At 50.5% G+C, this 11,581-nt stretch overlaps 1 protein-coding gene across 1 annotated transcript in view; it reads right to left on the minus strand.

Moving 5' to 3' along the window:
* The window catches only part of CSRP1 (cysteine and glycine rich protein 1), a 38,853-nt gene that overhangs the window by 13,187 nt on the left and 14,085 nt on the right, over nt 1-11,581 (minus strand). The window contains exon 2 of the mRNA XM_019513815.1: nt 4,960-5,072. Coding sequence (XP_019369360.1) covers nt 4,960-5,071 — 112 coding nt within the window. The 5' untranslated portion in view covers nt 5,072. The remainder of the gene's footprint in view (nt 1-4,959; nt 5,073-11,581) is intronic.

The following is an 11,581-nucleotide window of genomic DNA, read 5'->3' on the forward strand; positions in this document are numbered from 1 at the left end:
CCCTGCATGGTTTCGGAGCCGTCAGGTTAACCAGGCAGCCTCATGCCTTTGGGCCTGTCTACACCCCTCCTTGTTTAGACCTGAGCTCGCATTAATGCCCACACACAGAATCACAGAAAAGTAGGGCTGGAAGGGACCTCTGGAGGCCACTTAATCCAACCCACTGCTCAAGGCAAGATCATTCCTGGCGATCCTGTCCTAGACAAGTTTGTCTAACTCATTCTTAAAAACACTGCGAACAACCCTTCGGGAACAGCTTCCAGTTCACACAACCTAACTGAAAGGAGCATATTTCACCCTTTCACTTAGTTTGGTCACTGCCTTCTTTCTTTTGCTCTAGGGACGGCCGTTTAGGGAAGGCAGTAGGACCACCTTTGCCCATCTCTCCGTGTTAGGCCCTTCTCTAGCCCCAGCTTTAACAATCACACTAGCCAGCTATTGAACGCTCCTGCCAAACCCACTTCCTGGGAATCAGCCACCAACTCCAGGGCTTCTGGGCTGCAGAAATTCCATTGCAGCAAGATCAGAAAAGACAGATTCTTCCATTTTTCCAAACCCTGCTATTTAGCCATGTCAAAGCACTATAAGAGGAATCTGGGGTTAGACCCACGTGTCATACCGGCCTCACTACACTTCTCTCTCCTACAACTGATTCATTTGGAGCTGTGAGGCTCATCTCTGATTGGTGAGTCAGCTGCCACCTCAATGGGCTGGGGCCAGCAATGGTGTAAGTCCAGTTCAGCTAAACCAAGATAAGTCTGGCCATTCAAAGTTATTTTCCTAGTGGGCCAGGACGTTTTCTAGTCTCCCCTGGAGAGCTCAGGTTCAAACACACAATGGGACATTGCCTACATGAGACATTAACTGTGGAGTTGCCTACTTAGCTGTGCACTAAACATCTTGGTGTCTACACGTGTGGCTCTATTAGGCCACAGGAAACTAAATTCCAGAGCAGGTTAGTACTTGTAAATATAACCTGCTGCGGAGTTTTTTTGTGAACAGCAATGCACAAGTAGATGCTGACAGGGGTGGCTGGGGCACGAGGGTGCTTCACCATGGGGGCTGCCTGCCAGCTAACCCCACAGTGAAGCACTCCCTTGCCCCAGCCAGCCCTCTGCAGCACGTCGAACCAGGTCTGAGCAGCCCCAGGCTGGCAGGCTGACCCCCCGGACCCTCTGCCAGCTAGAGCTGCTCTGATCTGGCTCAACATTCTGCAGTCCTGGGTGCACATTCAATTAATGCACCCAGAAGCAACAAACTCCAGTGTGATACACACCTGAGTTTATTGCTGCATGCCAGTAGCACATGTAGACACACCCAAAGAGTGCTCAAGTGTAGCATGACTAATTTTGAACAGGTGTAGGCAGAACTGAGTACAGTTCAGCATGAAAAGCAGTCTGTGATCCAGGACAAGAAGAGCAGGGATTGCTGCAGGTAATGCCAAGGGCTTCAGCAGAGTGGTGGGAAGGTCGGGAGTAAGAAGTACGGCTGCAGGTGTGATCCGCATACTGGGTACAGTGTAAGGAGCCCTCACACTGTGAGAAGCTGTCCTCATTGCAGTCAGCTCTAAACAGGCTTCCTGCTCCCTGATTTCCATGAGTAGAGAAGTAAAATCTGCATTTCCACCTGCTATGGCTGCATCTTCCCTTCCTAGGGTAACACCTGTTCCACCCAGGTCCTCTGCTTGTCCTGAGTTCTGCTCCATCTGGGCTATCCCTGCTGCTGCATGCTAACTTAGTGCTTCAGACTCTTTTGCTGACATCCTACGTTTTTGCACGCAGAGTGCTGGAGCAAGCCACGTCACACTGGCTGTTTGTACTCAAATACTGCCACGACACGCTCCAGTGAGAGCTGTGACTCAGACAGATTCAAAGATGTGCAAAGCACCCCACACCACAGACACCAGAAGCTTCTGGGATTCTCAGAGCGGCAGGAAATAACATCCCCCCAGCACCTTATCTGAGGCTGCAGAAAAGCACAGGTTCCTGTTGCTGCAATGTAAAGCCGATATGAGTACTCTCATGCTGCATACGTGGGCAGCCACAGTCCCACTCAGCCTCTTCCGCCCTCAGATTTCTGCCTCAGTTACAATTACAGCTTCCAGTGCCTTAGTCATTCCATATGTACTTGGTTTTCAGACAGGACACTCCCCCTGTGCCAGAGAGGCGCTGGCTCGGGTTCTTTATATAGTCACGGGAATAGAGATGTAGTCACAGCATTGAACATGGGCAGCAGCCTGGGCAGGCTAGCAGAGATGTACCCAGCATGCTCGCATGCAGTGGCCACCACTGCCATCGCCACCACTGCTGCATCTGTGCTGCTTTCACACAGCTGGTCGCACGTACAGCTTTGTGGGCTGCTGACGGGCAGCGCACGCCTGGCCAGGCACGAAGCCCATCAGCAGCCTGCAGAGGAAAGCGGCATAGGCATGGCAGCACTGGTGGCGGTGTGGGGCGGTGAGTGGCAGTGGGTGTCAATGGCAGTGGTGGCTGCCATGTATGAGCCCCTCCCCCATTTGGCCCCTCCACTCTGTGCCACCACTACACACAACCTCAGGATAGCATGGGGGGCACGTGCCCCCGGATCTGGGTGGGCTGACAGTGAGGACCAGGGCCAGAGCTGTGCCAGGCTCTTCGTAGCAGGGGGGTCGAGCAGCGCTGTGCTTGGGCCAGGTGGTAGCAGTGCTGGGATGGGGGTTGTGGGGGCTACAGCAAATTCTGTAGTGGCTGTGGCCCCTCCTGTACTCCCACTGCCAGCACCACCACTGCCTGCCCTGAGCAAATCCTGGCCTGGCCTCTCACCAGGAAGAGCCCAGCACTGCCCCGGTCCAAGCCTGCCCTGTGCACAGATCTGGGGGCATGCGCCCCCCCCATGCCCTCCTGGGGTGCATGCAGAGGTGGGAGCTGCTCCCCTCTCCCCCCGCGCCCTTCAGATGAGCCACTCGCAGCTTCATCCTGCTACCACCCTGCCCCGGCTGTGCAATGCCTGCCCCAGCCCCACTCCCTCCCTCACTGCAGGGGCCTTGATCTGCCCCACCACCCTTAAAAACAAGGGGGAAAAAAAGGGAGTACAGGAGTTGAAACTTTGAGTCAGAAGGGGTTGAAAACCCCTACTGTGGGCCATCCAAACTCATTTTCCCTCTTAGCACAGGATTTTGGAATTGTGAGCTTAGTTTGGGGTTATTTTGCCCCCAGTGGCTTGGCACAGAGAGACAGCAAGGGTGACTTTTCACCGTGATGAGGCCACTTCACTCTCATCCCTTGGAAATACCGGATTTTATTTTTCTAAAGTTGTGGAAGTGAATGTATAGCAAACCGCACACCTACATTTGAGAATCTCAGTAGGGCTTAGGCATGTGGGCCCCACACCTCCAACAGCAGGAAGTTTGGGAACACAGGGTCTGGTCCAAAGTCCACTCAAGACAACAAAAGGACTTTGGATCAGGCCCATAAGCAGGGATCTGGGATCCAGAAGTTATTGCCCCCGGCTCCCAAGCACTGCCCCCCAGCAGCAAAACTCCCCTCCTCCACCCTCACACTGCTCCCCGCATTACAGGAGTGAAGCAGTGGGCTCTATAAGGAACAGTAAGAGTTAACACCGGATCCTGGCAAGGTGTGGGATTAAGCAATTTGCACAGAGCCCTAAATCCCAATCTGGTTTTGCCCTATGGTCCCTCCCCACATGCATGTGGCTCCTTGGAACAACAGCCAGACCAAGACCACACTAGAAGCCTTTGTGGAAGAGGGAAGTGGGATGGGGGAAATGTGGACAAGGATATACTGGCAACCTTTTTACACTGGCAAAACTCTAGTGTAAAGGCAGCTGTGCTGCACATAAGTGCTCTGCTGGGATGGCTTGTGTCATTTGGGGACCTGTGTGAAGCTTCATCCCAGATGTGGCTGAGAGGGGACAGCTGGAGCAAAACCCGTTTCTGCAATCTTGCATTTAAACTAAAGACTTGTGAACTTGTGAGTAGCACAGGAAGAAAGTCAGGCTTGCATATCCTCTTCAGGAAGAGAGACCTTCTCAGACACAGGGGAGCACCGATGGGGAGGGGACAGTGTCTCTGAAAGTCTCCCAGATCTTATGGAAACATCTCTTCTTAACCCTAACAGTTATGATCCTTGGGGAGCTGCATGTTCCTGAGACCAGTGGGAAGCAACTGCACCACCCAATATCGTGTTCGTCTGAACACCTGGGATGAACCAGTTTACCAGTACATATCCACCTGGGAAGGACTTAAGCACATGTAGACACAGGGCTGCACTGGAAACAATAAAGGCAGGGGGAGTGTGCGAGGGTCAGTCTAAATGGGCTAAGGCTTCAGCAGCTCCAGGAAGAAAGAAGGTGGCTCAGCCTCTACCTTGACACCATCAGACATTTTGTGAGCACTTTGTCACCAGAATGGCTGAGACAAGGCAAGGCTGGGATCTTCTTCCCACATGCCCTCATGGCCCACAGTATGAAGGCCCTAGCCCCAGCTTCTTTTAAGAGCCCACTCAGACCCTTGCCTTTGAATTTGAAGAGCCAAGAGCAAAGAGACTCCCCCGTGGAGTGCCTGAGCCCGGGTACCACTAGCACGGCTGTCACTGCAAGGCAGTACCAGAAGGGTTTCAGAACAGTCTCTTCCGGAGTCTAAAGTCCTGGGATTTAGTCTTAGTGTGGACTAGCACTGGCATCTCATTCAGCTACGTGGTGTGCAGACAGGGATTTTACATGGCTGCTTCCCAAAGTGTCCCTGATGTTTAAGGCAGGTCCCTGAACCTCACAAGGGGCTCTGCATTGTCTCAGGAAAACACCTTCCCCATGTCTGGAGGAGAACAGAGAGCTGTGAGGCTGGTCCTGGTCCAAAAGAACTACAAGATGGATGTAATGCATTTCTATGGCTGATGAGAACAAGCCGGCCCAGGTGCTGTCATGTCAATTAGAAAGGCCCGATCTGTGGGCCACTGTACTCACTGCATAAGAAGCAGGACTTGTGGAAGCTGTTGCCTTCACATTGCACCTCCTCAGCAAAGTACACTGTCTTCTGGCATACGCCGCACTTCTTCCCTCCACCCCAATTCGGCATCCTGTGGAAAAAGCAAAGAGAAGTAGCTTCACTCCTAAGGGACTACGCATTGCAACAGCTGGGCAGGAGGGTCAGAAGACTTGGAAAGAGAAGCAAATAAAAGGGCTGTCTGCACATACCCTGGAAAAGCCACTAACACTGCTGTCCTTAGCCTGGGGCACGCAGGCCCCAACCAAGGGCATCTGAATTTTATCAAGAGCTCAAGCACTCCACCCAACCTATGTCATGCAGCAGACCTGAGCCTCCCACACCTTTAACACGCTATTTCAGGTGTGGACTTGGTAAATCCCAGCAAGCAATGGGTTCAAGAGCTTTCTAGCTTTATTCAAAAGGCAGAAGGGCCACTGCACCTTTGTAGATAGTGCAAGCTGTCCCTGGGCACTGAGGAGGAGGGGGAGTGGGAAGCATTTAGGACATTGGCCATAGGGCCAGCTGCCCTCACTGGTACCAGGGACACAGGCAGGAAAAGAGTAGCTGCTTGTGTCAGGTCTCCCTCCCAGCAGTTGCACGGGGCGCTCAGTAGAGCAGATGAGGCAGACGAGACTAACTGCCCACCAGGAACCTGGGGAAACTGGATTCCCTTTTTGCAATTCAAGATGATCTGTTTGCTTGGACTCCTGAACTCCAGGAACTTCAGAGGAGAGAGAAGGGTGGGAAAGGGAATTTAAACAGGGCAGGTTAACCACACTTTTCCTGGACCACACCTCTGGCCCAGGGCGGCCACCAAAGCACGTAGGTACCATACATGGGACTCACATGATTAGTCCTGCCCTGTGTCAGACCCCAGAATATTCAAGAATTCACTAGACTGACTCCACCCTTCCCAGGGACTTTGTACAGGGGTGGGGAAGACAGGAGGACAGGCCTGGAGGAACTCACCTGGAACGTCCAAGCCTTATTCCCAGCCCTGCAGTTACCACCCAACTGAATAGCAAAGCGGCAGGCATTCTTCTAGGTCTGGCTAGCTGGAGCTAGGGAAACGCCGCAGGCTTGAAAACTTTCAGGAGAGAGACTCAGGCTGTCTGAACTTCTGCCCTCTCTGCGAGTGAGCGAGGACTTTAGAAGGGATCGTCCACCAAGGCAAGAGACCACATGCGACTGCTGCGTACACCCAAATTCTGCAGTGCAGAGCTCCCCACATCCCTGCACGTGCCCTGTTCAGCTGCCCGTTAACCTTGCACGTATTGTCCCTAGTTCCTGAAGATTTCAGCTGGACTCTGGATCCAACCATACAGGAAAGAGACAAGGAGTACAGGAATCCTGCAAGGGGCTTACAGACCAGCTTAACAAATGCCACAGCACTGAACTGCCTTGCGTGGGCCAGCCCTGGAATTCCTCCTCAGCTGAAAGCAGCCGAGAGGACAGGGGAGATTCCTATCAAGTCTCCCCTCTCTGTCCCTGGAAACTCGCTGCCCTGCCAAGACACGAAGAGCAGGAATCACTGATTCTTGCATCCGCTCAAGATGCCCAGAAATGCTGAGTGACCTGTCCCAAATGAAATCTGCAGGACCTACAGAGGCTGAGGGAGGATTTGCAGTGGTTCATTCAGGATCAGGCTCCCAGTTCATGTTGCCAGGATGAAACAGTTCATTGTCTGTTTTCTCACCAGCTTGAGAACCAGCGACTCTCCTTAAGGAGCTCTCTTCCCACGAGGCCCTGGAGGGGCTCGGTTGGGAGACTGCTCCCCTTGTTGCTGTAGCTCGGGTAGAGAAGACGTTCGTTCTGAATCCGTCTCACCGTGGGAGCGCGCAGCTGGAGTCGGTCACTTCACCTCCCCTTGCCCGTTGGCTCAGCACTAACTAAAGCAGCAGGGCAAGTTCCCAAGAGCTGCCCAGACTGCCACTGCACGCAGCGGAGAAGCGTGCACCCAAAGGCCACACGTGGGGGCCCATGGCCTCCGCCAGTCCTAATCTAAGGCTCTGTTGGTGACGAAGCATAGGCCAGCGGGGGATAGATGGGGCTCCTCGGTCCCACGGCTGCCCAGGGTCCACGCTGCTCTGCCCCTAACTCTGCGTGACCATGGGAAACTCACTCTCCTTACTGTTACACTGCTGGGGTATAAATAATACCATATAAAGCCAGAGAAGGTGCCTGTTGCTTTTCTCTCTGGGGCAGTTAAGAACTAGTTCTAATAAAACAGCTATTAAAAGCTTTAGTAAAAATCCTGAGTGAAGATCAGTCACTAGTGGCATGAGTTTGGTGTTCCCAGCCTAGCCTCCAAATGCAAGGACTCCGGGTGAGGACCACAGACAGGGCAGCACCGAGGTGCTGTGGGGTGATCCCCAACTGCAAGCCAGGACTAGAGCTGTGAAGAGCAGCTGGGCCTGTTGCGTCTTGCACATGTGGCGCTCTTGCTTCCTTATTCACAGTCATATAGAGAAATTCAACACAGAAGCGAGCTGTGCCCTCTGCAATATCAAACAGCTACCCTGGGGTGGGGAACGGTGCAGGCTCTAAGGATCGGAGGCTCCACATTATGAGCAGGACAGACTCACTAGGATTAGTGCCAGCAGTTGGGAAAGCTTTTGTCCTGCTTCTTCTCAGGGCCCCGCAGGCTGGGTTTTGTGTATGTCTCATCCTTCCCTATTTCGCCACTGCCAAACCCCTCCCTTTCAGCCAAATCATTCTTTGGATTGCCTTAAAAGGACACAACTTTCTCCACGGTCTGTAACTGCATTTTGCAGAGGTGAGAGGGAGTCTGATCCTGCATACTCTCACCAAAGGGGAGGCTCCCCAGAGGCAGAACCTATCCCAGACATGTGGCACCCGCCATGCGAGACTGCCTGCCAGCCACGGCCCACATGTAGGCCTACCACGAGTCCTAGGAGAAGGCAATGGGGCAGACCTCTCCTGCAGCTAGGCGAGAGCTCCTCAGCCCCTCATCACAGTCTGCTCCCAGCGCTCCTGTGCTTCGCATCCCCATTTCAGAGGGAATGAAACCAGTGTTGGGAAAAGCAAGGGATGGATTTGGTAGCCGTGTTGGTCTAAGACAAAAAGAAATGCAAAAACCTAACGCTCTTGGTGCAGAGATGATACCTTTTATTAGGCCCACCGAGAAAAAATAATATTTAAATATATAAATAAATAAATATATTTCATAGATTTTTCATAGGCGTTAGGGCTGGAAGGGACCTTGGGAGATCATTGAGTCCAGCCCCCTAATATATAAAAGCTTATATATATAAATAAAAGCTTGCAGAAAAATTTTTTTTTTTTGCAATTTCTCAGCTGATCTAATACATGGTGTCAACTCTGAACCAAGAGTTCTACGCTTTTTTCACTTCTTTTTGGGAGAAGCAAGGATTTCCTTTTATTGGACCAACAATGTAGTTGGGATAAAGTCAGACAAACTTTCAAATGCAGGACATTCTTTGAAATCCAGCAGAAGCGGTGTTCGGAGGGGGGGCGCTGAGAGAAATGCTCAGGGTTAGCAGATACAATCCTTGCCTCTCTCAATCTCTGGACTGTTGTGGCTACAACATCACTCTTAAAAGTGTTGGCCACTTATAGTTACTGAAATGCCTCCTGGACCTCTTCCCCACAAGTCACTCCCAAAATGTTACCTCTGGGCAAATTCCAAGAAGGAACAGGGATAAGAAAGAGCTACAGGTCTGTTCTGGTGCTCGAAGGGCAATGGAGAGCCAGGGACAGGGAATGAGGAATCGCCAGGTCAGATCAGATCTGGTCCAGACCTGTCTCTGCACCCACTGCTTCACCGGATGGTGTGAAAACCAGAGGCATAACTGGCAAATGCTGTGCCCTGGGAGATGGTAGGGGATGGTGTAGGAACAGCAGCTAGAGATCACCCCTGCGGGGGAGGGTATGTCACCTTTTTTGCCACCAATGTGCAGGTCAAGTAGCCATTTAAACAGTAGTTTCACTGGCAAAAAAGGGGGAGACATCTGCCCCAGCAAACAGCAAGCCTCCAGCTGCTGGTCCCTCGAGACCTGCTGCTGCTGCTACCTTGGCCTCCCCACTGCCAGAGATGCATTCACAGCTGCTGCAGCTGCAGGGAAGATGCGGGGTGCCCAGGAGAACAGGAGCAAGGCACATCTCCCCAGATTAATTTGGCCACCCCTGGGGTCCAGGACTGCCCTGCTGGCCTACTCATTGTTACTTACTGGTGATGACCCCTTGCAGATGGACAGGGCATAATCCACTCCCATACAGGTGTCATCTCAACCCCCTACCTCCCAAGTAATGATGAAGGATACGTTTTTATCACCCTTCAAAAAGGTTGTTAGCAAGATTCAGAGAGGGATCAGACATTTGAACAAAACACAAGCATCCTGAGTTGCAATGCTAAGTTTCTGACTTAAACGCCATCCTGTAGCAATATGTGCTGCAGTGAAGAATCACACACCGATAGGAGGGAAAGCTTTTTTCCCCAATTTTGAATTTACCACCTTTCTGTTTCATTGTTTCCTTGCCGCAGTGATATCATGCGGGAAGAAAAGAAGCTCCTTAGTTTACTTTTTTTATTCCAGTCACACATGTTAGCCATGTCCCGTTGCTGTTCTTGAATTGCATAGGTGGTGGTCTCAGTCTAACTGTGGAAAATACATGAAAGCTATTGATCCATATGGTAAGTGGGTGATCTGTGTTTAGCAATGCCCAAAAATTCACACAGCAATGGATTTGATTCAGTTTAACTAGACATTGGGGAAGATGTAAAAAATAAATCGTGGGATAGAGTGAAGTAGTGGGAAAATTAATAATTTTTTCTTAAGTAAGTATGTAATCCTTTCCGTATCAGTAATAATATAGTCAGACTTGTCTCAGAGGACAGCAAATGGGTTTCTTTGGATTCTCCAAGACCAGTACAGCACTTAATGAAATATGGAAATTGTTAGCGACATTGTTTAGCTGGACAGTTTTAAACAAGATGTTTTCAATACTGTCACCACAGTGTAAATGCCTAACTAAGTCCCTCACGAGATTACCAAATGAAGGACCATGCCATAAAACAAAAAAAAAAAAGACTGCCTGGACTTGAGAAAAAAAAGCTGTCAATGATTAAACCCCTCTGAAGTACTTGTGCAAACAGGACCACTATTTCCATGCTTGAATGCTGACGAAAGACTGTTTGTCAAACACAGTAACTCGGTAAAAGCTACAAGCAACTACACAAGTAAAAATCCATTCCTATAAATTGCTATTCCTGGTACAATTGCACGGGAAAGGAAAACTTCAAAATCTTGTGCCAGACAAGGGCATTCCTTCCCTGTAAAAAAGGGAAACTTCAGCACAGGAAGACCTTCTGGGCATTTGCAGCCAAGCTGCAGCAGCACAGACGTGATGCATCAAGGAGCCAGGGTCTTGGGCAGGCTGTATTACTTGCACTGAAGCCCATGCTCCTGTGATTTCACTGCTATCAGTAACCAAGCTCATTTTAATCTGCCCAGGTCAGGTATGTCTACTCACAGACTCATAGAAAATTATGGTTGGAAGGGACCCCAGGATGACATCTAGTCCAATCCCCTGCTCAAAGCAGAACCATCCCTATATATCCTCCCAGCCAAGTCTACCTCGGTCGTAAAAACATCTATGGAGATTCCACTTCTCCGAGTAACCTGTTCCAGTGCTTTGCTACCCTCCCAGTAAGAAGGTTTTTCCTAATATCCAACTGAAACTTCCCTTGCTGAAACTTGAGACCGTTGCTCTTTGTTTTGTCATCTGCCACCACTGAGAACAGTCCAGCTCCATCCTCTTTGCAACCACCTTTTAGGTAGCTGGAGGCTGATACACAGTGTACGATGAACCGTTTAAACCTTACAGAGAAATCAATGTCCAGTGGCATTCCAGCATGCTGCAGATGTTCACAGTCCAATACCAGCGGAATAGACAGTTAGCTGAAAGAAGAACTGAAACACACCAGCTTCTGCTTGGTGGGACGCGCGGGAAGGGACTGCAGGCTGGCTTCTGATGCAAGTTAGTGCAGCCCCATCAATCTCAATGTCATCACTTGGCTCACAGTCTCTTCCTGGGAACTCCACCACGAGGCTGACGGTTTTGTTCAGAGTTGGATTATTCCAGGTCAAAGACACTGTCAAGAAGCTTAGTGGAAGCCAGGCTCCATCCAATTAACAGAAAATTAGAACCACAGCAATGAAAAACGATTCAGACACACCAGAGAAGACTGCCAAAAGCGCTTGCATTTGGCGATCAATGCGCTGATTGCCAAATACAAAGCTCAACATTTTCTATTAATTTGGGGCGCTCGATTTCAAGACACCTGGGACTTGATTTTTTTCAGGGTCACTACTATTATGAAGCACTCTGGTCACAGCACAAATTGCCTTGTCTTTAGAGATGATGGGACAACGAGCTTACATGTCCCTTCAGAAGAAAGATTACATGCCAGTTCTTTCTGGCCAAACTAGAAGCTATGTTGTGGATAGAAATGACCAATTTGGTGCATTTGGACTTCAGGACGCCGATCCACAGTATCGCACAAAACCCACTGGTAAAGTTAAATCAGAGGAATCTGTACAGAACAGCCATCACAAA

The sequence above is a fragment of the Gavialis gangeticus genome, unplaced genomic scaffold, assembly GCF_001723915.1.
Source record: "Gavialis gangeticus isolate Ggan-Ray unplaced genomic scaffold, GavGan_comp1, whole genome shotgun sequence".
Taxonomy (NCBI): Eukaryota; Metazoa; Chordata; order Crocodylia; family Gavialidae; genus Gavialis; species Gavialis gangeticus.